This window comes from Lygodium microphyllum, chromosome 10 (genome assembly GCF_053477565.2).
Source record: "Lygodium microphyllum isolate KBCC chromosome 10, Lygodium_microphyllum_v1.1.10, whole genome shotgun sequence".
Taxonomy (NCBI): Eukaryota; Viridiplantae; Streptophyta; class Polypodiopsida; order Schizaeales; family Lygodiaceae; genus Lygodium; species Lygodium microphyllum.
This window is the reverse complement of record NC_141144.1, coordinates 161,156,124-161,181,443: the sequence shown is the minus strand read 5'-3', so window position 1 is coordinate 161,181,443 and position 25,320 is coordinate 161,156,124. Positions and strand designations below refer to the sequence as shown.

Genomic DNA, 25,320 nt, shown 5'->3' with positions numbered 1-25,320 from the left:
AAAGACAAGGAGCCACCAACCAACACACACTCAACAAATTCTACCAGATACAAGCTACCCTCCCCACCACCGAGCCCCCACCAGCCCCACCGGCCTCCCGACCCCGGGGGACCACCTTAGAAATAGCCACAGCAAGAGGCAAAGCCCGGCGCCCATGCCCCACCAGCCCTCGTCCCCGCAGAAGACACATGTCAAAGATACAAGGGATACTACGCCACCACCGGAGGGCCCTGCCCCGCCGCTTTAGTCTCTCCATGTTAGACCGACCGATGCGTGACATCCTAGGATGAACACTCCAGGAGCAGTTCCACACCGCATTGGGAGTACCTCTAGACTGTATCCAGTCTAGATATCATTTTGTACCCACTCAATTTAGTTCAACATAGCATAAACGTTAGCTTCACTGGGACTTTTGAAATCTCCCAGACATTTTGTATGCAACGTTTTGGTCTCATAGGCCAACTTGGCCTATTGTAGACGTTAATATAACTCTCTCTCTCTCTCTCTCTCTCTCTCTCTTTTTCGTAGAAGGTAATTGTATTAATTACGAAAAAAAGTACAAGTTTATTGGATTATGACACCAAGCCATCATGTGTAAAGGCTCCAGTACTAAACTACAGAAGAGTTACAAAAGTCATGACAAAGCCACGGAGGAAATTGCCATATGCCAGGGAAGTAAGTCCTCTCGAGGGAGTAAGCCCGAGTGCCGAATGAGATCTATCTGCCAATGCAAGAGACCTTTAAGCCTCACAATATGTGCCGAACATTAGAGGCTGAATCAAAAAGAAAGGCATTCCGAGTGGTCCAATTGTGCCAGCATCCCCAGTATCTAAGAAAATGAAACAAGATCTTCATATGCGGCTGTGCCAGTGCGGGGTATTTTGGTCGTACAAAAACCCAATCCAAAAGGCTCTCTCTCTCTCTCTCTCTCTCTCTCTCTCTCTCTCTCTCTCTCTCTCTCTCTCTCTCTCTCTTTTCGTAAAAGGTAATTGTATTAATTACGAAAAAAATACAAGATTACTTGATTACAAGATACATGATGACACAAAGCCATCATGTGAAGAGGTTCTCTCTCTCTTTCTCTCTCTCGTTTTCCTGGTTACAAGAAACACGAGGGCCCTAGGCCAACGTGTGGGAAATCCCCGTAGTAATGCACTAAAAAGGTTACACCAATCATGGCAACCACCCAGAGGCAATTGCCATATGCCACGGATGCAAATCCTCCCGAGGGAGCAAGTCGGAGTGCCGGATGAGATCTAGCTGCCAATGCAAGAGGCCTTTAAGCCTGGCAATATGTCGTGGTACATTAGAGGCGGAATCAAAGAGAAAAGCATTGCGCGTGGTCCAAATGTGCCAGCATCCCCAATATCTGAAAAAGTGAAATAAGATCTTCACAGGCAACTGTGGCGGTGTGGGATACTTCGGGCGCACAAAAACCCAGTCGAAAGGAGTTAGCGAGGACCCCACCACCGCGCGCCAAATGTGCGACAGGAGTGACCAGATATTCTTGGCGAGCGGGCAAGAAAGAAAACGATGTCGGGCCGATTCCGCCGATGTGGTACAGAAGAAACAATTGCCATTCGAGATGCGACGCTTGGCAAGGGCCGAGGCCAGAGGAAGACCACCAATCATCACCCGCCAAAGAAAGACCTTGCATTTGAAAGGTGTCTTATTTAGCCAGCCCTCCATCAGCGTTTTCTGCCACCATGACAGCGATTTCCGCAGTCCCCATATAGTATTAGCTTTTTCACCCAGCCATTGGTGATCCTGAATGAGAAGATGATACACCTGATTAGTAGAGGCTTTTTCCAGACCCAGCCGGCCTGCAAGGTCCCAGTCCTGCCAAGGGCAATCCACAGCCAGGGCAGGAAAGGGTTGCCTACCCTGAAGCTCCGACGAAAGCTTTTCCCATAAATCACGGTATCCACGCGGGATCTTGAAGAGTCGCCTAGCAGTTCGAAAGGATACGAGGACATTGCGAGTGGCAAGGGTAGCATCCGCAACCGACGTCAGACCTAAACGGGCCATGTGGTTAAATCTTGGTCTGAGCTGATGTTTATCTTCCCATGAAAGGAGTCGTGAAACTGCCAACAATTCCAGCTGAAAGGAGTTCATCTGCAAGCGGTCCCCTACTGGGTGCCAACTGGCCTTTTGGAGCACCACTTTCCAAGAGCCGACCAAGTGCAGTAACAAAGAGGAAAAGGGACTGGAAAAACAAAAGTCAGCATTAAGGACATGCCACTAGGAGGCCCGAAGCCGTGTGTTACCATGGCGGAGGCTGCTGTCCTCAAGAAAAAAACGGGCTATGATGGTCCACGGGTGATGATCCAGACACATGGCACGAAAAAGGGACCAACGGAGGGCTAGCATATGAGTTTGTGCATCCAAAATAGCTCCACCACCCAGGCGCTTAGGGGTACATGCATGTGACCATGAAATCCAGGAAATGCCTGCTTGCAGAGAATCCTTCTTCCATAGCATGAAACGGATGGGATGAGTGAGAGCCTTCAAAGTAGTAGGCGTCCATGGCAACAAAGGCAGGAAATACGTTAGCATTGGTAGCATGATTGTCTGGGCCACTTTGAGGCGGACATGGAATGGCCACGCTTGCGACTTCCAATACATAAACTTCGCCGCCAGTTTTTGTGAAATCCACTCCAGCAGGTCTTTTGGCCGTACATCCACCCCCAATGAGTATCCAAGATGCCTAACAATGGAGCCACGGGAAACCACCTGGCCTTGCCAACCTAATGACTGTAAATCAGGCTCCGTACAACTGAGAATGGCTGACTTCAAGGCATTGATGCGAAGCCCAGAGGCCTGACCAAATAGTGTCCAAACATCTAATGCCCTTCGAATGTTGTCCCTGTCCGCCCGCAAAATCATAAAGGTGTCATCAGCCAAAGATTGGCTAACGAAGTGCTGACCCAACGGAAGAGACAGCCCGGCCAGCTGAGCAGAGGCTGCCATGGAGGATAACATTGAAAGGACCGGGTAAGTCGCCAGGGCAAAGAAGAGAGGACTCAAAGGACAACCCTGTCTGACCGAGCGTGCAAGGACGAATGGCTCTGTAACCCCACCATTAAGCATAACTCTGGAGGAAGCCGCAGCACTAATGGTGTAGATCAATCGGGACATCCGGGTCCCAAAGCCCATAGCAGACATGAGATCTGCAATGAAAGACCAGTCCACATAATCAAACGCCTTTTCCAAGTCCAATTGAATCAATACCACTTCTTGACCGGAGTGCCGCGCATAGTCAATAGCCATTTGCACATTTAAGATATTATGCAGAATGTTACGGCCCTTAATGAAACCATATTGGAGAGGATGCACAATAGCTGGAAGGTGCTTGTGAAGCCGATTCGCCAGCACTTTGGAGTAGATTTTATACATGGAGCCCATCAAAGAGATTGGTCGCCAATGTTGCAGCTTTGACGGCGAAGGAACCTTTGGAATTAGTTTGATAAGGCCTTCTTTCCATGACGAGGGCATGACCCCTGTTTCCCAAACCTGCTGAAACATGACCACCAATGGCTTCAACAACTGCGTGGCCGAGGTCTGAAAGAATTCATTAGTGAGACCATCCCAGCCAGGACTTTTATCCTGCGGCAGGTGCAACAAAACATCCATAACCTCTTCCTCGCAAATATCCGCCTCCAAAGTGGCTTGCATATCAACTGGAACCTGCTGACGGACCAGATTATAGAAGACCGAGCGGGCATGCATAACCTGGCTAGAAGGCGAGGAAGAAGAACCAAGAAGTTCCATAAAATAATTTCTGCACATAGTGACAATGGTCTGCGGATCAGTGACCATGCGACCTTCTGAATCCTGGAGTCTGGTCATATTTTCGCGAGCCGGAGACGCATGCAAGGCGCGAAAGAACTTATGAGACTGGCAGGCACTATCTTGCAATGTGTCAGTCAAGTTGTGCAGCTTGGCCTGTTGATAAGATTTCAACTGAAACACTTGAATAAGATGGGCCAACCGCCTCTCCAGTGACAGCAAAAAATCATCATCTGGGGAATCCAGAAGCAAGGAACGGACCAAAGCCAGTAAGTCTTCTACTGCATGTTGACGTCGGCGACAAAGCGAGGCATGATGGATCCCATACTGTCGAGCAACCCGCTGCACATTAGAGAGCAGCCGTGCAAATGAAGGCAAGCCCTCAGAGGCGAAGTCCAATAAGAACCGCTCAATCAACTGCTGCATATAGCCCTGGAAAATTGAATGCTTCAAATAAGAGGAGTTGAAACGTAAAGGGAGCCTATCCAGCAATTGCACAAAAGGTGCAATAGATTGTGCCCGCATCTCAAGCTGGAGGGGGAAATGGTCCGATAACGCATATTGCTGCAAGACCTTCATTTCCAGCATCTCGGGAAGAAAATCATCCCCCTGCATGATATACATTCTGTCCAGACGCGACCAGGTAGTTGCATATTGTGCGGAATGAAAAGTAAACCCTGAAACGGAAGGGTGAAGCCACGACCAAAGATCTTGCTTGAGTACGTGCAAAGCAAAGGAACTCCACACCCGGCTTTCCGGCGTATCTATTACTGAATGGCCTGAAGTGGACTGAGAAGAGTCTACACACATATTGAAATCTCCCATCAAAAACCCCCTTCGGCCGAGTGACATGGAGCCCTGCAAAGCAGACCAAAGATCCCATCGGGATGCGGGATCATTCGGAGCATAGAGGACCAATAGCCATAAAATCTCTCCTTCAAATAAGACTTCGATCACCAGAAAGCGGCCCTGCACGTCATTTTTAACAAGGACAGGCTGATATTTCTCATGGACAATCATCAGCACGCCCGAATAGTGCGTAGCATGGGTCCCTGCATAAAAGAGACGGAATCCATGACAATCTATCACTTTTCCTGCTTCACCGTGACTTTTGTGCTCAACTGTACACAATACATCCCACTGGTTCTCATGCAAGACGGTCCACATGGCATGTTGCTTATGGCGAGAGCAAATGCCTCGCACATTCCACGTGGCTATCTTCATGTATCCTTAAAGAAGGAAGTCAGGAACGAGGCGCCTGTTGCCTCGATTTCACCTTTTCCGCGAGAGCATCCAGGACACCCTCATCCAGAAAATCAGCCAATACTGCAAAAGAATTCTGGCGACCTGCTTTAGAGGTAGAAGGGAAATCCACTGCCTTGGGAGAGGGGCGGGGATAACGCCGATCCCAGGGTGTAATAACATTACCTTTGGCATCAAACGCCAGCTTAGCAGGTGGTCCTTTGGGGCCATCGGTATAGACTCTCCTTGGAGACTGATTACGGGGGGCAGACGGGGCCGTAGGACGCGCAGCCTGCTGTGAAGTGGCCATTTCTTTCCGGCGTGTATACGTGCGCACGGAATCCTGGGAAGCAGTAGGCCCAGGATCCGCGAGGCCTGCATCCACCTTTTTACCTTTTTTGGAACGTGCCTCAAGCCAGTCAGTGCGACGGGAATCCACACTCAGGACCTGTTGTTTGCCTTTATCCATGACATGAGGAGACTGAAGGGCTTCCTGGGGCGTGGCATCAAGCACCATATCATCCTTGGGCAGCACAACCTGCGCATCCTCCGAAGTCGGTTGCCTTTCAGGGCATTCGGCCATGAAATGCCCCAATTTACCACATGAAAAGCAGTGTCCCGCAAAGTTGCCCCATTTCAGGCGAAAATACAAAGGATGCATGCCCGAACAATTGAGGCGAAGCCACGCCGGCCTTTTCCTGGTCGTGTCCCATAGCATGCATAAACGGTTTCGGTTCATCGCCCTGAGGCTTGGGGAAACCAGCACTGTTCCCACAACTGCCATCGCATCCTTCAACATGGGCCAATAGACCACCGGGCAATTTTCCACCTCCACCCACACCGGGCATTCGCGTTGAAGCAGACGCTGGAAGTCGGCCATGGGGCGCCATGGCACAACATGGACCAAGCGGCGATCAAAGAATAGTGGCAACTTGGACAGGAGCTCAACTCGATGCGTTTCCGATTTCAACAGCACCTCATAAAAGCCGCGAGGTCCAAGGAAGATCTCCTCAACAGACTCCCCTTGCAATAAATGGTGCAACCACTGGCAAATATGCGAAAGCACTGGGATCCTGCCAGTGAAGAAAAGTATAACTGCACGGTCATAAAACACCGAGAAGGATCGCAAGACTGATTTGGGGTCCACCGTGGCTTCGAACACATCATCCGTTCCCGCAACAGAAAAAGATTCATTATTATGCTGGACATAATCGCCAAGCAAAGTATTGGCAAAGTCCAGCAAATGCTCCCAGTCAATTTCCTGCGAATCCACAGGATCAGAGGCCACTTGCGCATAGGAGCGTTCCGGAGGGCTCATTGGCTCATCAGAAGTATGCTTGGAGCGTTTGCCGGCAGGCGGCAGTTCAGAACTCGGCGGCAACTCCTCCGTGCATGGCACCATATCTTCCGGCTCCTCTGCATCGGAATCAGGGCCCAGGGCTGCCACCGTCCGGTCAAGAAAATCCATATCCAGGCCAGCCATATTGCTGTCTTCGCACTCGCGCCCTCTCTCTCTCTCTCTCTCTCTCTCTTTCTCTCTCTGGGCGAGTCCCGCAGACTTGTCGGCCTCAGCCGTGGCCAATCCCAAGGGGGTGTCGATAGCACGTGGGTCAGGGCGCAATCCTAACGGAGCCAATGCAAGAGTGCGAAACACAGGGCCAACGGGCAGCAACAAAGGCCAGAACGCTGACGAGGAAGGCTGGCAGGCGACGGCAGGGCTGAACCGTCAGCAGCCGACTCGCTGCGAAGCAGGGGCGACAGGAGCTCTGACACGCAGCGCAGCCGCGCGTTGACCAGGAGCCGAGCCCGCAGGTCAGACAGGCGGTGGCAGGGCGGGGCACGCAGGCAACGGGCGCCAGATGCTGGCGACGGCAGCCGGGCCTGCAGGCGATGGCGGCGGGGGCTGCAGGCGAGGGCGACGGGGCACAGGCGACGGGGGCTGCAGGCGAGGGGGCACAGGCGACGGGGGCACAGGCGACGGGGGCTGCAGGCGAGGGCGACGGGGCGCAGGCGACACGACAGGCGTGGCGGACAGGGCGACGACGAGCAGATCCCGCAGGCGATGGCGATGGCGACAGCAAACAGGGTCACGACAGTCAACTCGTCGACAGCAGGGCAAGGCACGCAGGCGGCGCCATCGCGTTTTTTTTCTCTCTCTCTCTCTCTCTCTCTCTCTCTCTCTCTCTCTCTCTCTCTCTCTCTCTCTCTCTCTCTCTCTCTCTCACAGAACACGAGGGCGCCGCAAGAAGGGAGGATGCACGTCAGGTCGCAGTGCAGGTCGACCGCTGTTCACAGTGCAGGTCGACGGCTGTTCGCAGGTAGGCACGGACAGGGGTCAAGCAGGGCAGAAAGGACCCTGCGCAGCTCAAGCAGTGCGCGAGGCAATTTCCCACATCTGCTGGCCAAGGGAAGCACGACCCCAGGTAGAGAAACAAGTCCACAGGTCCGCCATCTCTCTCTCGCCGAGAGGGAGAAACTTGTCCTTGCCCTGCGAACAAACAAAAGCTAAGGTATCTACCTTAAACAGAATTTTGAAATTTTGAATCTCTCTCTCTCTCTCTCTCTCTCTCTCTCTCTCTCTCTCTCTCTCTCTCTCTCTCTCTCTCTCTCTCTCTCTCGCCTACCCCGCTGCCTGTGACCCTTGCCCCCCCTGCGCCTGCTCTGCTCGCAACCCCCCACAGACCCGCTGCCACAGTCCCCCCAATCCCTAAAAATCCCCACGATCCTCGAACCAAGAGGGGGCTTTTTCCCCATCAGGCGACATGCCGCTCGAGCTCCATAACGTGGATCTTCTAATCAGCCAGGCTATCAAGGAGGCCAAGAAAGATTTCAAGAAGCATGCGGATAATGCCTTGAACCAAGAAACCCGCCGGCTCCATGAGAGGATCCGACGACTGGAGGAGATGGTGAAGACACTCACGGAAGAGAAGAGGGATCTCAAAACCGACTTGGACGAGCTACAAACGGAAGTGTCACATCTACGGGAGGCAAGAGAGGATGCAGATTTCAAAGCAGACCTCCGAGAGGCTATCACGAAGGAATGCCGAGAGGACCTCCAGGTATGCATTAAAACCGAAGTTGAGGCTTCGAGAGAGGGATGGGAGGAAAAAATCAAAGCAAACATGAAGGAAGAATTAGAAGGGAATAAGGAGGGGTGGATTGAGGTAGTGAAGAAGAACATTAAGAAGGAGGTCCAGGAAGAAAATAAAAGGGAGGAGGTAGTCCGGGTTCAGGAGACCTTAGAGGAGAAGAGGCTCACGAACGCGCGTAGATTGAACGTGCGTATTACCGGGCTCCCCGAAGGGGCCTCTCCGGAGGAGGACGCACACGGGCTATGCACCCAACTAGGGTACACGAGCATGCCCTTTACTCAAGCATGGCGTGCAGGACGAGATACTACCAGGGTCAAAGCTCTGATATTACATATGAGGACACCCGAGGACAGAGCCGCTTTCTTTCGGAAGCGGATTTCGCTACGAGGGATGACTGGGGAACCCATCTTCATGGATGAGGACCTGACTCAGATGCAGATTGCACACAGACGAGCATGCATGCCACAGATACTCCAAGCACGTAGAGAAGGCCGTAAGGCCTTCTATCGAGATGGCCGGATTTTTATAGATGGACGCCCCACCAAATAGGGGGGTGTGGCCTATGAGACGGGGCAGAGGACTGTACAAGAGACCCCGATACGTGTGGCAGTTTGGAACTGCAACGGCTCCCTATGGTCACGACCGGACAGACTTGATGAGATTTTACCCGAACATGATGTTATATGCCTCACAGAGACACATGAGAGCCCAGAGAGAGGGCTTCCACGCATTACAGGATTTGAGTGGGTATCTGCATACCGGGCTACTACTAGGCAGAGTACATCTAGGGGCTCAGGAGGGGTGGCAGTTCTATTCCGTCAGGGGATACAGAGACATATCCAGTTAGTGAGACGAGATGAGGAGGCCAGTTACATATGGATCAGAGTGCAGATATCAGATGAGAGATGGATCTATATGGCAGTATGCTACTTTTCACCACGGGGGTCCAGATATGCTACTACGCAGGGTGATATTCAGGCCAGAGATTCCCCCTCCCCGTATTCACAGCTCTCAGAGGACATTATTCTGTATTCTAGTTTGGGTGAGGTCTTCCTTATGGGGGACTTCAACGGGCGCACACAGAGCCGACAGTGTGAGAGTTTTGATATGGAGCAGCCAGAGATCATAAGAGCATTAGACCCTGAGGAGTTGGGAATCAGTCGGGAGTCAGCAGATACTGGGCCAGACGCCACACGGTATGGAGGGCATTTACTTGAGCTTGGTAGTAGACATCATCTCGTTATTTATAACGGGATGGCACGATGGCCATATTCAGGAGGTCTTACATGCTTCCCACATGGGGGGGGCCAGAGTACTGTAGATTATCTGCTCGGACCGATCGATGGGATGCATACTATCGAGTCCTTCGGCCTTGGGAGACTTCCACTCGGTGCCGATCACACCTTTCTCAGTTTCTCACTCCTCACCTCATTACCATCACCACCTGCAGATATCATACCCCACATGCATACTGCCATACACTTCACTCATGAGCTCTCACATGTTTACTCACAGCATCTGGAGGAGCACATCACGTCACTTGATCCATACGCACCCCTTGATACACTGACCACTGATATCACACGCATTCTGCATGATTCTGCTACACTCAGTTTTCCACATCACACATACACGCACCCCCCTCGGACCGGTACCATGCCACAGAACAGGTGGTATGATGATGAGTACAGAGATCTACGTCGACAGCTACGTGATTTGGAGGCCAGAGGAGAGATCACACACAGACAGGCGCAGAGACGCATGCACTGCTTGACCCGCCGTAAAAAGAGGGAATGGGAGGGAGAGAGATATTGGAATATATACCACCTTCTTATGAGCAGAGATTGTGCAGAGGCATGGAGGCAGATCAGAGAACCACGCTCACCCACACCGATACATGACCCTGCAATATGGCATGGATACGCACAGAGTTTATATCATGTACCCGCACAGCCGCTGATACCCACACCATGTACACCGAGACCGGGTATTTCATCCTTTTTCACCACTAGTATGGTGAAACATGCTATCTCACGGTTACAGCATGGCCGCGCTCGAGACCAGTTTGATCTTCAGGCAGAGCATATTATATATGGAAGAGACACATTGGCTCCACTCATTGCTCACCTCTTCAACCGTGCATTGTCTGAGGGGTTCCCTGACTCGTGGACAGAGCACACCATTGTACCTATCCACAAGTCAGAGGATCCTATGGATCCTAACACATATAGGACCATCATGATTGGACCAGTTTTGGCCAAACTTTATGGCACGGTGATGGACGAGGAGCTCAGCACGCTGGCAAAGAGAGAGTGCATGCGCACACCCGGACAGGCAGGGTTCAGGCGGGCATTTTCTACCATAGACCACATCTTCACTCTCCGTTGTCTGATCGACCAGACACGAGTGAAGAAACAGAGATTGTATTGTTGCTTTGTGGATTTCCGCAAAGCCTTTGACATGGTTCCGAGAGAGAGGCTTTTGAGACGCCTACTTGATCTGGGGGTGGACGATGACATGATGTGGGGTATTTATGCACTATATGAGCGGGTTACTGGCAGAGTCAGATATCCGAGAGGTATATTCGATCCCCTTGTGAGCATCATTGGTGTGAAACAAGGATGCGCACTCTCACCGACTCTATTTGGGCTATACATTGATGAGATAGCAGAGTTTATTGAACAGCGAGCCGGTAGAGGTATAGATCTCAGTGGAGCCACAGTTCATATATTACTATATGCAGATGACATTGTGTTGGTCTGAGATTCAGCTCAGGGATTACAGCAGCATTTATTAGCATTGGATGATTTTTGCATACAGAGAGGCATGATAGTGAACCTTGGTAAAACCAAGGTTCTTATATTCCATACATCAGCTCAGATACGCAGACAGAGTATTTTCATGGCAGCAGGAGGAAGTATTGAGGTCACTGGATCATATGTATATTTGGGAGTCACCTTTACAGCAGCTTCAGGGATTTTCTCGATGACACAGGGAGCTCGTGACCGCCTCACTAGAGGATACTCAGCATTGGCTCTTCTGGAGCGACAGTGTCATCAGGCACATTTCCAGGAGCCCCGCACCAAGGGGTGGCTCTTTGATACTCTAGTCACTCCAGCACTGATGTATGGAGCAGCTATATGGGGGCCAGGCCTTGCCGATTACCTATGGACATTGATGGAGAGACCTCAGGTGATCATGATATCTAGATTGATTCGCAGCAAGGCCTTAATCCCACATGACATTGTGCGAGCAGAGCTTGCCACACCGCCCATGCTAGTCGAAGCATTATTTCAGACAGTCTGCTTCCTACACAGATTTCAGGATATGGACAGAGATCGCATTGCATACAGAGCATATATGGTATCTCAAGAGATGGCTCGAGCGGGGGATACCACATCATGGTATGCACAGACTAGAGCTTGGTTTGACAGACATGGGCTGGACATTGATAGACTCCCACCTCTTCTATATGATACTCAGGCTTCCACTTACACCCTCTCTCTCTCTGAGAGGAACAGAGCCATCAGATAGGAGATATGGCATATTTATATACAGAGGACATGGGTCAGCCCTGCACAGCCACTGCCATCGAAGATGGCACATTATTATACACAGTTCTTGAGCATATCAGAGCAGGGATTCATAGAGATTCCGAGATATATGCAGATCTATATGCCACAGCGATTGAGAGTTCTTATTGGACAGCTCAGGGTATCATCACATCAGCTTATGATTGAGAGTGGCAGAGCCAGTGGCATCCCACGGGAGGAGAGGATATGCCCCCTTTGCAGATCATAGGTGGAGAGTGAGGAGCATTTTGTTCTCAGATGCCCGGCATACTCAGAGTTGAGATCTAGATACACATTAAGCAGCTCACTTCAGGGATGTATGACTGATGTGGATCAGAGATCATTTGGCCGTTTTCTGGGAGAGGCATGGCACATCAGAGAGCAGAGCACACAGCGGGTCCCAGTCAGACAAGGGCCCACCCAGACGACTATTACACAGTTCTTTCAGACAGACAGAGTGAGAGCTACTGTACCAGCCTCCAGCCAGACCTCCGGGCTCACACTACAGCAGGCTGAGGACTAGCGTACCCGACGCCGCACGAGGATCCGTGGGTTTCGGACCCCACAGCCACACCGACAGGAGATCCGGAGGATTCTTGATCTACATCGACAGCAGACTGAGATCCGACGACACTCGACACATTGGATCTCAGATCTCCAGTTTGCTCTTTCTCCACCGCCGATGTACCACATCCTGCATCCAGGAGGGATCACCTGCTATTAGCGACTTCGACGACTGCTACTACATCCCAGGATAGTATATCTCCCTGCATCTATTACATATACACATCGCACCACTTTATCACAGCCGACATTTGTTCCCCTTTTGTAGCCATTATCTGGAGTACCAGAGCTACATACGCACATACACATACACGACACTTATCACACTCACAGTACCGTATTTTCAGTTTCCAGTTTTTAGCTTTTCATTCAGCACTTTTATTTTGGATAGCTGGACCTCATCAATTGTATCACAGTTTGTCTCATAGGCCAGTTTTGGTCTTTAGAAGACGTTAATATAACTCTCTCTCTCTCTCTCTCTCTCTCTCTCTCTCTCTCTCTCTCTCTCTTTGTGTGTGTGTGTGTGATAATTGATCAAGTTAGTTAAGTTCAATGTACTATCATTCTCGCGTTGTTTCCCGCACTTGCCATTGGTATCAGAGCAAGGATTTCTTCTTTGCTAAAACTTTTCTGGGTGACAAGATCTTTGGATCTAATTTTGTCAACATGTCAATAAGCAAAGAGGAGAATTTTGGTGAACCACCGAAAGGCTCTCGACACTCTATATATGTATGCTTCTCTGATTATGAGACGATACAAAGATACAAGGAGTTGGACACTGATCCAAAAATTCAAGCTTTGATGGAGAGAAGGGCTAAAGCACAGGCTGAAGCAAAGGTCTTTAAAGATTTCCTTACCGAGAAGACTCTTGAGACAAATGGTATTACGGGTGCGAAGGTCTACCTTAGCATGAAAAGTATCAATGTTACTGATACAACTAAGTCTACGAAAGGTAATATATTACCTATTGTTGGAGGATCCGCCCAAGCAATGACTTCAAAGTCTCATCATACACAAGCTGCCTCCTTTTGTCCCAAGAATCTCTCCATGGAGAAGAGCGTGTAGAAAGTCAAAAGAAACGGCTATTTCCATGGTAGTTGAATTTCCAAATATGCTTTTAGCAAAGGAAAACAATACTAAAAGAGACTTGAAGAGTCGAGAGAATAGCGTCGAGTTTTGTGTTTTCTATGGTAAGAGAGATTCTCACAAAGTTGTGTCTTTTACCAGACAATTTGATGCTACTTTTGGTGGTGAAGATTATACAAAAAAATCAAAAATTAGAATGGTTAAAATGCATCTAAAGGATGCCGCTTTGAATTGGTGGCTCAAAGTTGTTCAAGAGAAAAAGGAACCCAAGTCTTGGAAAGAGTTTAAGGAGATGTTCAACAAGAAGTTTTTGCCTTCATCCTTTAAAGCTGATGTGCAACAAGAATGGGATGAGCTAAAGCAAAGCCATGGAGACAATGTTAAAACATGTATCAATAGGTTTGCAGCCGTTTCTCTTAAGTTTACATCTCTTCATGAAGTCCCTTCCAATATGGAGATGAGAAAGTTTATCCATGGATTACATCCAACGGTACGACGAGCTGTCAAGATGGCAAAGCCTTATTCCTTGGAAGCAACCCAAGATGCAATCTTTTTTTTTTTTGCAAGTAAAATGTGGCTGATTATATTACTCAAAAAACTGATTACAACAAAATGCTCATGCTCAACAGACTAGCTGGAGTTGATGCAAAGTCAACAATACATCATGTATACAAGCTTCTCAAGGCGGTCTGGGGGGGAAGGCTGCAAGAAGCCATTGGCGGGGGGGGGGGGGGGGGGGGGGGGGGGGGGGGGGGTATATATTGCCAACTAGGGCTGCCTACCTGCATCACGAAAAACAGACCCTCGCCGCCCCAAGTACGCATAAAGTGACCACGGAGCTCCTAACTCGCCCTGCACCTAATCCTGTCAGTTGTGGAGGGAGTGGATGATGGAGGTCCAAAGCTCTGCTAAGGTCACATGTGCTGAAAGTCTCTCTCCACTAAAAGCCTCCTGACACCGCGCCTTCCATATATCCATCCAGTAAGACTCCCTATGATCTCCCATACCTCCGAGCGGTCTGCTGTGGGCTCCAGTACCTGGCGGATGGGTAGAGCCTCTAGACCAACCACTACGCATGACCCTGCCTCGATCATGAATATCGTGTCCTACATCCCGGCCTCATACAAGACGTGACGGCCCTGGTTGTCTGCCTGCCTGCAGAAAGCTTCCCATGAGATACACCCAAGGCTAGATGCTATACGGTGAAGGATGCGGCATGCTCTTCTCCACACAAGCTGCGCCTCCTCACATGGCCAAAGGCAATGCTTTGGGGTTTCCAAAGGCTGTTGTGTGCAGCGCTTACAACTTCCCTCCTTCTGCATTTGGGCTGCAACACCTCCTCGTCCGCCATCCTGTAAACCTCCCGCCATGTCCTAATGGTACGAGTCGGGCCGGCCTCCCACCCAGCCCACTGGATGTGGGGGCGCTCACCTATCTGTGCCCCTTCCGGATCTTTGACCTGGGGGTTCCACATCATCGGCTAACGGTCTATTTCCTCCTGGCAGCCTGGGGGGCTCTAGATTAGGGCCTTACGGAGGCCCTGCCTCACACGGAGAAAGCTGTGAAGGAAAGGCAATCTGGGGGGTGGGTGGGGGGGGGGGGGGGGGGGGGGGGGGATCTGGACTGACGTGAAGATCCATCTTAGGGACAGCCTCCACTCACCGCCGAAGTCTCAGTCTACAATCCTGAAGACCCTACTGCAATAAGACCTTCCAGGTCTGCCCACTTGGTGTGAGACCGCGGACAACTAGCTTGCCCAAGAGGGCCATACCCTGATAATCTGGGTCTATGATCTCAAGCCCTCCCTCTGACCTATGTCATATGATCGTCGCCTGCGTCACCTTGGCCCTGGAATCCCTGGAACCATCAGACCCTGACCAAAGAAAATTCCGCACAAGGCGGCGAAGCTGCACTATCCACGATGAGAAGCACCAACACGAGGCGATATACCAGGCCGTCGCTAGGAGGACCTACTTAACCACCACGGCTCGTCCAGCTAGTGAGAGGCGAACCATGCTCCAGTAGGTCAATTTCCTCCGAATAGAATCAAAGACAAGAAGAAATTGCTAGGCAAGAGTGATGTCGAGTCCCACCTGGAACCCTAGGTATCGGACGGTCTGCCCTCTGCCCACCTATCTAAATCCCAGGTGGACGCCCCACTCCATGCTGGAGTCCGCGTCTATGAGGAAACCAACCGACTTTCGCCAGTTGATTTTCGCTCCCGCTGCAAAGCAGTACACGTCAAGAGTCAGCCTCACTCTCCAAAATCAACTCATCGTTCTCTATGTAGAGTGCTGTGTCATCTGCATTCTCTGAGTCCAACAACTTAGTCTCCTCTCTCACTGGAAGTCAGAGGCCACGTAATCCGCTCACACGTAACCTAAGGAAGTGAGACATCGCCTCTGCAAAGAGTAGAAATAGATATGGGGCCAAGAGGCAACCCTGTCAAACCGATCTCTCCAACCAAAACTCCTCCCCTCGCCTTCCGCCTATGAGAACCCTGCTGGTGGCCAATCTATAAAGGGCAACGACCTCGTAAATCCAAACCTGGGGGAATTCCAACCTCACCATGCTACCCTCTAGGAAATCCCAGTCCACCCTGTCATAAGCTTTCTTTAAGTCCAAGAGTAGAACGGCCAATCTCTGCCCACTGTGTTGAGCCCAGTGTCGCCTCAAAGAAGGTAAATACATTGTCTAGGATGCTCCTGTCCTGGACAAAGTCTGTTTGTGTGTCATGGATGATATCTGGAAGCACGGGGCGTAGTCACCTACCAATCATCTTTGCCAGTGACTTATAGGCCACTCACAATAAGGTAATCGGTCTCCATTGGGAGAGCTCCAACCGGTCTCACCCTTTGAGGAGAAGACTGATAATGCCTGCCGAGAGACTCCCTGGCATTTGTCTTGAAGTGAAAATCTTCTACAAAGCCATCAGTAGGGGATCCTTCACCACTTCCCAGTAGATAGTGAGAAGACCTTAGAGAGGCCAACCTCCCCCGGGCATTTGTGCCCATCCTGTGTATGCAAAGCCTCCTCCAGTTTCTTCTCTATGAAGAGGGCTAGGAGAGAGCGTCCCATCTCCTCTGTGACAAGGGACGAGATGTGATCCCATATCTACTGTCTACATCTCTGTCCTCTAGCTGAAGTTGTCTCCTACTGGAAGAGGCGTGTGTAAAAGTGGCAATCTCCATCACCTCATCTGGGCTAGAACGGGTCCTCCCATACTAATCCCGAAGGCTGCGTATCTGCTCTCCTGCGGTGCGAGACTGGTGCACCAAGAAGAACTCCCTGCACATCGTGTCCCCCTTCCGCGCCCAAAAGGCTGTGTAGGTGCGGAAAAAGAACTTCGAGCGCCTATCCTCTAGGTTAGAAATGGCTGCACACGTGCGCACCTCTTGTGCGTGGAGGGTGGGATCCCTTGGTGTCTCCTACAACAATCTCTGTGTGGCTGCAAGGTCCCGCCGGAGTGCTATCTCCTCCTCCCAACACTGTTGCCTCGCCTGTATGGCTGCCTCTTGGCAGATTCTGCTCGACTCGGCTAGGACCTCTACAACCTCCTCTGCTATTTGGTTCCTCCTGTCCCGCTCTCTGGTCCAAATCTGCTCTATCTGTCTCGTCACCTCCTCCCTCCTATAGATCGAGTCAAGGATCCGACAGGATCCTGTGTCTAGGACGGATGTTGGGGGGTCAAGTGTCAGGAGAACAGGGCAATGATCGAACAACGTGGTGCTTGCCAGTTGCTCAATCTGGCCTCCACGAGAGCCTCCCTACTCTCCTACATAAAACCTGTCCAACCACTCCAGCAAGACTCCACCTAGCCACCTGTATCCCCAAGAGAAGCCCAACGACCTCTCCCTCCTGTGGAAGGCTGGATCTTTCCAAGCATCACGTGCTCGGACTGCAAGCAAAAAGACCTCCCATGGAAGGCTGGATCTTTCCAAGCATCACGTGCTCGGACTGCAAGCAAAAAGACCTCCCATGCTTCCTGCTCCTCCCCAGCCATGCCCTGGTAGTTTCTACCTCTACCCTACTAGTCCTCCAAGGCTTCCAGGTTGTTGAAATCTCCTCCAACAATCGAGGAGTCCACCGCTGGGAATCTATCTGCGATCTCCACCCAGAACCTGTTGCGTGCCCTAAACTCCTTAGGGGCATAGACATTGAGGACTCCAATACAAGTCCCCAATAACCAATCTGATCCATAGAACCCTTCCTGCCACTATCGTCCCGTGGTCTCGTACACAGGCGGTGAGACTCGGGCCAAGAGAGGTGCATACGCCTCCACTCCTGCCGTGGGCACCTATGGCGTGCTCCCAATAAGTGTACGAGAAGTACCTTTCCAACCCGTTGGGCCTGGGTGGGGGTGAGCTTGTGCTCTTGCAGAAGCAAGATGTCGATCTGTCTAGCAAGGGCAGGCTGCAACTCCTGCTAAACAATCAACTTCCTAGAACCATGTGCCGTAAGGACTATAGGTGTAGCTGATCTCAAGATTTACACATGATGTCAACAATGATGCAATCCTCACCTGCTCAACTTATATACCTAGTGGTGAGTCTCCCATGTCACATGATGATGCCTCTGATCCGGCTATGGTGCATCCTCCTTAGACATGGTCCTAGTAGACATAGTCATCGTGCTCAATGAAGTGAGATGGCTCTGTCTAGTGTGACTCCATGGAGTGAAGTGGAAGGTGTCTAGCAAGGTGGCTTTGTCTCTGTGAAGCTAATAGTGTTAGTAAGCTCTGATCTATGAAAAAAGTCTATCACTGCTCTCTAAGTGGGTCGCTCTAGGTGGGCTGGCCTCTTGTCTCATAGTAGTGTTGTGCGGCGCCTCTAGACCTTTAGGACGAAGAGGCCTAGGAACTTTGGTCCTCATACTCTATAACATGATGAAGAGGCCTAGGAAGGTTCTCGTACTCTATAACATGACAAAGAGGTCTAAAACCATCATGGAAGAGGAATTGGTACCATCCTTCTATGTCATAGTATACTGCATATCTGCATATGTAGTGTACCTCCATCTCAAGCTCTTGGTCACAAAATTGCCAAGTTCTACCCTCCACTGGAGTATCTATCCATCTACCTATCTCCACCTGAAGCCTGTAAGAGGAGTGCAAATCTGTCCAATAGCAACCCTTACATTGTGGGAGAGATGGGTGTCCATGCGTGGTGGCCTAATAATGAATCCATTTGATCCTAATACATGTAGAAATTAGTTTTAGATAAAGACAGCTTATCCTTGGACCTACAGGTGGGAAAGCCCCCATAAAGCATATCTGGGGGCATCACCCCCCAAAAACCCCTTTTTCCCCAGCAGGGCAGTTACAGATTGTTGACTCAAATCACCTTCAAACTTTATTGCTTCACCCTTTCCTTTTTTCTGTGAAACTGATTTATGTGCTACTGCAAATAATCCATCTTGTTAACACCACAAAAGGTACTCTCTCAACAGCAACTCAATTTGGCCATATCATTTTTGACATAATTCACCCATAATATAGTGGCAACAAATAAAGTGTCAAAGACAACACATTTTTGGAAGAAAACTCACCATTCTTGGAGATAAACAAACAATAATTCAAAAGCTTCAAAAGGAAGATTAACTCCAAGTTCTTCTTGCAATTCCCTCCTACAAAACACGAGATACATTAGAAAAAAAAACCATATCACTATCAAAACTCCTATAAAACTAAAAATAGGATATGCCCATAGCATGCGCCCCGTCATTGGTTACTGTAAGAGCTAGTAAATGCTGGAATGCAAATCAATGTCACAAATCCCTAGGAGACTGCTTTTCCTATCATATTTCCTGAATGTGTAAGAATAAAGTTTTTGAACAGTTCTTCAAGGTGTTTAAATTGCTTACTTTAAACATTTTCTCAGTGCTAATGCTGGTGCCTTAACAGGCATGAAAGCCCACAACTCTGAGTGGATGAGGAAGAGAGAGGAGCTGGGACTCTTGCACCTTCTTTCATTTAGCACTACACATGGTCAACCATTTATGACATACTTAGCAACCCCTCACATGGCTTTTTGTACATTGTAATTAACCTGAGGGATTTCTTCCAAGGTGTTTAATTACAGAATTTTACTTTCCTAAGGGGGAAAAAGAGTACTGAAGTGTGTGTGTAAGTTGGGGATCCAAAGCACTTATATGCACACTGCTACTTCTAAACTATGTTTGTCCATGTAGTCTGTGTTAGAGGACTAGCTCTTGTTCATGGCAGCCAGGCAGCTCTTCCTGACAGTCACAGAATTTTTGCACAATTGGACAGCATTTATGAAAGTTCTGACGTGTGTGCAGTAGGTCGGCCAAGCAGTGTGCAGCACTATGAGTATTAATGATGATTTCTTCTGCAGGTTGGACCAGTTTGCAGGTCTGACCTAATCATGTTCATGCTGTATACATACAATGCTTTCGTCTAGTCAATAGTTTTCATCCCACTGAGACTCTAGATGTCCAAATCCTCAACAGAGTCTCTGCTGTGGATGTATCTCTAGAGGCTGTTTGCTGTGATTCGGGATCCATCAGAGTATGACACACTCTCCAACTCATACATTCTACCTCAGTCCTTGAGACATGAGAGTTCAAGAGTCAATATTCACTTTGCATACTCTGCTTCCTGCATTGAGGATTGTGTTTATTCCTCATTCCTTCATTCAAATTCTATATTCATTGCCTCTAAGTTACCCTAACCCTAATTGTGCTCTTTATCAGTCTGTACTTTGTTATACAATTGTGTTTGTTATCTATAGACAAGTATTTCTTTAGATGGCATTAGTGCTAGGTACTCACAAAAGAAACCTAGGCTTTTGATTGGAGAGCTTGTCATTGGAAACAAATTCATAGAGGGAAGATGGCTTCAAACACTTCCACACTGCTTCAATCTCTTAGACTACCATCGAGTCCACAAACCATATAAGATTACATGAGCCGAGTGCGATGTCAACGGGGTTTTAGTCGAAAGGTCGTATCCACTGGTGGGGATTGGAGATAAAAGGAAGTAGAGAATAGGAGATAGAAGAGAAGAAAAAGAATAGACAAGAGGTACACAAAATAAAGACAAAGCACAATGAATCAAAGCACTATGTATTGATAGAACCTGAAATTCCTTGTCTGGCACTACTCAGAAGCAATATCCAAGCATTAGATCTCCTGGAGCTCCCTTGTAGACCAAAAACGTGCATCAAACATTAACTTCTTCTATGTTGCCCAGACCGCAATCTGATGGTTCCGTTGGCTCCGAAAGGGGGATAAAACCTCAGGACACCTGATCAGGAATCTCCCAGATCACTCCTTCTCCTAGTTCAGAGTATTGTTTGCTGCCTGTAAACTGCAATCACAACGCATGCAATTTCGCCAATCCTTCTTTTTTGAATGAAATCTCCAAAACTGTTTGAAAAATCAACTTTCTTTTTGCATATCACCCTATTTTAGAAGTTTTCTATATCTTTAGTGGATATTTACAAGAAATAACATCTAAAATATCAAAAATAGGCTAAACTTATCCAAAAATCTAGTATTTTTGAACCATCCATACTATGGACACTGACATTAATGACTAGTATGACATTAACTCTCTATATCAATAAGAAACTTAGATGATGATGCACTTTAGGCTTTTTCACACTATGTCCGCGTAGCAACACGATATCCCCCCCCTCTGAATCAGCACATCATCCGTTATGTGCCAAAGTCCTAGTTGTCACCAGATTTTGAGTCCTCCTCATCCTCTACAACCATAGCCTTTGTTTTTTCATCTTCCAAATCTTCCTGGCTAGCCCCTATATCATGGCCACTATTTTCCTCCAATTCTGGCAACTCATAGATAGTAGATTCCCACCTCTTAAATAATTTGATTATTTTTCCTACTACCGGAAGTTTTATGGTTGTCCCATCCAGCTCATTTAATGCATGAGTAGCATTATCAAATACCAGTGTTACCACATAGGGTCCAAACTATCTTTTCGAGACTTTACGCATGGCACTATGCTGGTTATCTAAACTGCTATCATAAACCAATACCCAATTCCCATCTTGTATGGTTATTGGCCTCAATCTATGTCTTTTGTCAAACTGTTTCTTGCTTTGTATCCTTGTTGCCCTTAACCTTCCAACTACTATCTCTATGTCTTCTGACTTTCTTTCCAACTATCTAATGAGTAAGGCCAACAACTCCTCTCGATTCAACTCCTCTTCCCAAGGTAGCACACTCCATGTGACTGCCATCTCTTCTATCAGCATGATAGGTTTTTTACCATACATCAATTCAGCAGGCGTATATCCTGTAACAGCACTATGAGTTGTTCTGTCAGCCCAAAAAGCATAAGGAAGCAATCGTGGCCATTCTTTTACCTTCTCTCCACATGCTGTTACCAATGCCTTTAAAATAGGTGGATGACCTCTTTCACTTTTGCCATTTCCTTCAAGGTTATAAGCTGAAGTTAAAGCAAGCTTTATCCCCAACCATGCAAAGAAATCATGAGCTTCATCTACATCTAGTTCACCCCTATCTGCTATAATTTTTTCCACACAACCATACCGACAAAAGATCTCTTCTAAGAGAAAAGTACGCACTGCATTTGTTATATGAGTATGTAGAGCTCTCCCTTCCACTCGATTAGTCAAGTCTTCACGGGCAAGTATAAGATCTCTCATTTGGCAAAGATCTATAGGCATTGTAACTAAATCCACCACCCACTTAAAATGAAGAGACAAGGGATATGTGAGCTGCAATTCATCTTGATGTCTCACAGATGAATACATTTGACATGCCGTACATGTTTCCACAAAGTGAGCAACATCCTTATACATGCCCTGCCACCGATATCTTTCTTTGATCTTTGCAAAAGTACCCCAAACACCTCTATGGCCAGCCCACAAGCTACAAGTATCCATCTTTTAAGAAAAACCCATAGGCTTTCCTCTTGGTCTTCTTAAACTCCTCATCTGATCACTCATCTCTCTTTGTTAATGTACTGAGATATTGACCAATTCTTAACCACTCTCTTGCATATTTGTCTTCCAGAAACACTTCTACACAAGATACATAACATCTAAAGTATCATCTCTTTGCTGTCCAAGCTTCTGTTAGTGTTTTAGCAACTCTAGATCTTCTTCTTGAAGTTTGCATTTGCTGGGACTGATCAGATCTAAATGACAGAAGCTCCAATTGACTAACTTTCAGCTGCAAGAAAGTCATCTTCTTCCTCCTCATCCATCATCCCATCTTCATTCTCATAGCGTGCCCAAGATAACACGTCTGCCACTAGGTTATCTCTTCCTGTAATATGCTAAAATTCAGGATTCAAAGATTTGATGTATGCAATCCACCAGAGCATAGCAATGTCTAGGGCAGCACAACTAGTAATCATATCTAATACCGATAAACAATCAATCCCAATGACTACATGAGCACCCATAAAATACTCCTTATCACATTTCAGGGCTGTCACAATTCCCCATAATTCTCTTTTTACCTGTGGATACCTTTTGTGTCATTCAATTAATACTTTAGTACCAAAGCAAATTACATATCTTTGCCCTTCCTCATCATCTTGCCCGATTGCCCATCCAATCCTGATTGGGCTCTAATCAACAGTAATAATGATAGACTTTTCATTTGAATAATCAGTCTTTCTCAATGTAGGAGTAGATTTCAAGATCTGCTTCAATTTCTTCATTGCTTTCTGATGCTTCCTTTCCTAGTGAAACCTTTGACCTTTCCTCAAGAGCTAATATAGAGCATTAGCTACATATGCAAAGTGAGGGATCCAAATCAAATAGAATGCACATGCACCTAAGAATCTACGCACCTCTGATACATTCGTACATACATCTTGCATTCTATCATTCCCATCTATTTTTGTTGGTGATGGTCTTCGCCTAAAGGGCCACATATATGCCCAACAATCAAAACATTTTCAACTCCAAAGACAAACTTTTGTCCAGAAAGAGTTAAATGTGCCTCTTCTAGACGCGTCAAAATCCTTTCACAATCCACAATATGGTCTGCAACAAACTGCCCGCATCTATGAGCATCCATCTATTCATTCTTTTCATCCACTGCACTCCCTTTGATTGGAACATCATCCAAGAAGGGCATTGTCAATTGTAATATAAAATCCTTCAATACCCTATTCATAGCATTTGTCATGTATACCACTCAGTTTGTTGCACCTTGCAGGAGACTACACATCCGTACTAACCCTAAGGAAGTCTTCTTGGTTGTGATATCCCTACTCTCAACTACAAGTTGAAATTAATCATGCCGCGAGTAAAGATCACCCAAAGAATAGATCACTCTGACTTGAAAAGCCTCTGCAAATTCATCAACCACAAGACCTGCACCCAAACTTCTTATGGTCACTTTATTGACCGGTTGTATGTATTGAATAAATCTCAAAGCCCCATTCTTTTTTGGCACAGTAAACCAATGATTTGAGTACGGGGCTAAAGAGGGCTCCAAGATCTTCATGCAAATCTTTTCATTTAACAAATCCATTAGCTTTGGCAAGTAAGCTTTAAGCACTAGAATAGGCCTCAAGTTCCATGGTACATGTAACACAGTAAATATTACCATAGGAGAGATAACATTCGGATCCACACAACCTATTTCATTTGGCTGAAATACAAATGCTTTTCCATGCCTATCCAACATCTGCATAAAATAGTCTCTTTCAGCAGGTAAAAGAAATCCCTCTGCACCAACTTTCAATTCCTATAATTTTTCAGCTGTAAACTAATGACCTATATCTTTAGGATCCGTAAGCTTAGCTGCCTTGACACTTTTTCATACAGACCCTCACTTTCTGGTGGAAGCGGTAAAGCAACTGGTTTCGCCTTTTTGTCAACTGTCTAATACTTTGTCTCTACAAGTGCTTCAGCCCATTGTAATTCTTCTTGCTAATCAAACAATGCTATAATATCATACATATCTAAAGAACATACTGACAACACTCTATTTTCAGCCTCATTTTTTGCATGATAATTGTTGAAATTTCAACCATAGTGTCATTAACATTCAACCCATAAAATATGCTTGAAATGCCTTCATTTTCAGCTAACAACCCAAGTGCTCTCAGTTCTTTAGTAGCCCGTTTCATAGATATGCGTTCAGCCTTGCACATAGCTTCCATAGGCTTAAACCAACATGAACTGTTTGCTGTAAACTAAGAATAACCAATAGTAAATACATGCTTCATTTCATCAAGAGGCAAGTACATCCTCTAAACAGCACTACTATAGCCTCGCATTACAGCAGTGCTTAATGAAAATCCAGGTCTTTGAATTCCCTTGCATTTGGAGGCAAAGAAGACTCTGGAAGCGTATCCCGATTCCTAGGATGATTAACACAAACGGAAAGAAATTGGACTGCTTTCCTCCCATCCTTGCTTTTGACTCTTACATAAGCAGAACCATCATGAAGTACCTTTGTTTCCATACGCTCCTGTAATACAGGGCTGTCCCAAAATCACTGCATATGAGAAACTATCTTGCATAAAGAAGTGTTGCGCTTCTTGTACATCACCAATCATCACTTTTACACTAGGACATGTAGCATAGAGCTCCCTCGAAGAATTATTTGCAACCCTTATATGCAAACCATGATCAGTGTCCATAGTCCATGCACCATTCTCATACAATTCATACTCAATGACATTAATCTCAGACCCATGGTTAAGCAAAGCAACACAACGAGTTTCACACTTCCCTATTTTCACTACCGTTTCAGTGGTAGCCTTGGCCCAGTGATTTCTCGTGTAATGTCTTTGAGGAATAAATCCTAGAGTCTCTTCCCCATATTGTTGCATCAATCTTACTCCATCATGCATATTGCTACAAGACAATGCATTTTTAGCCACTTTCTTCTCTTTTCCACATGTTGTTCACTAATTAGTAGCATCTTGCATAGATAAACCAATACTTACATCATGCTCATATTCAGCCCGAATACCCAATAAACCAGATTCCTCTTC

At 47.6% G+C, this 25,320-nt stretch overlaps 2 protein-coding genes across 3 annotated transcripts in view; one reads left to right on the top strand and one right to left on the bottom strand.

Annotated features, from left to right (window-relative positions):
* NUDT3 (nudix hydrolase homolog 3) overlaps positions 1–25,320 on the bottom strand; it is a 231,830-nt gene that overhangs the window by 148,776 nt on the left and 57,734 nt on the right. For both annotated transcript variants that reach the window (XM_087687068.1, XM_087687069.1), the window contains exon 3: positions 18,893–18,970. In XM_087687068.1, coding sequence (XP_087543194.1) covers positions 18,893–18,970 — 78 coding nt within the window. The remainder of the gene's footprint in view (positions 1–18,892; positions 18,971–25,320) is intronic.
* On the top strand, positions 8,154–8,672 carry LOC148030726 (uncharacterized). Its single transcript, XM_087687103.1, has one exon. The coding sequence runs from the start codon at positions 8,154–8,156 to the stop codon at positions 8,670–8,672; it is 519 nt and encodes a 172-aa protein (XP_087543229.1).

Coding starts and splice junctions, on each gene's coding strand:
- LOC148030726 (XM_087687103.1), top strand. CDS start 8,154: ATGAAGGAAGAATTAGAAGGGAATAAGGAGGGGTGGATTGAGGTAGTG.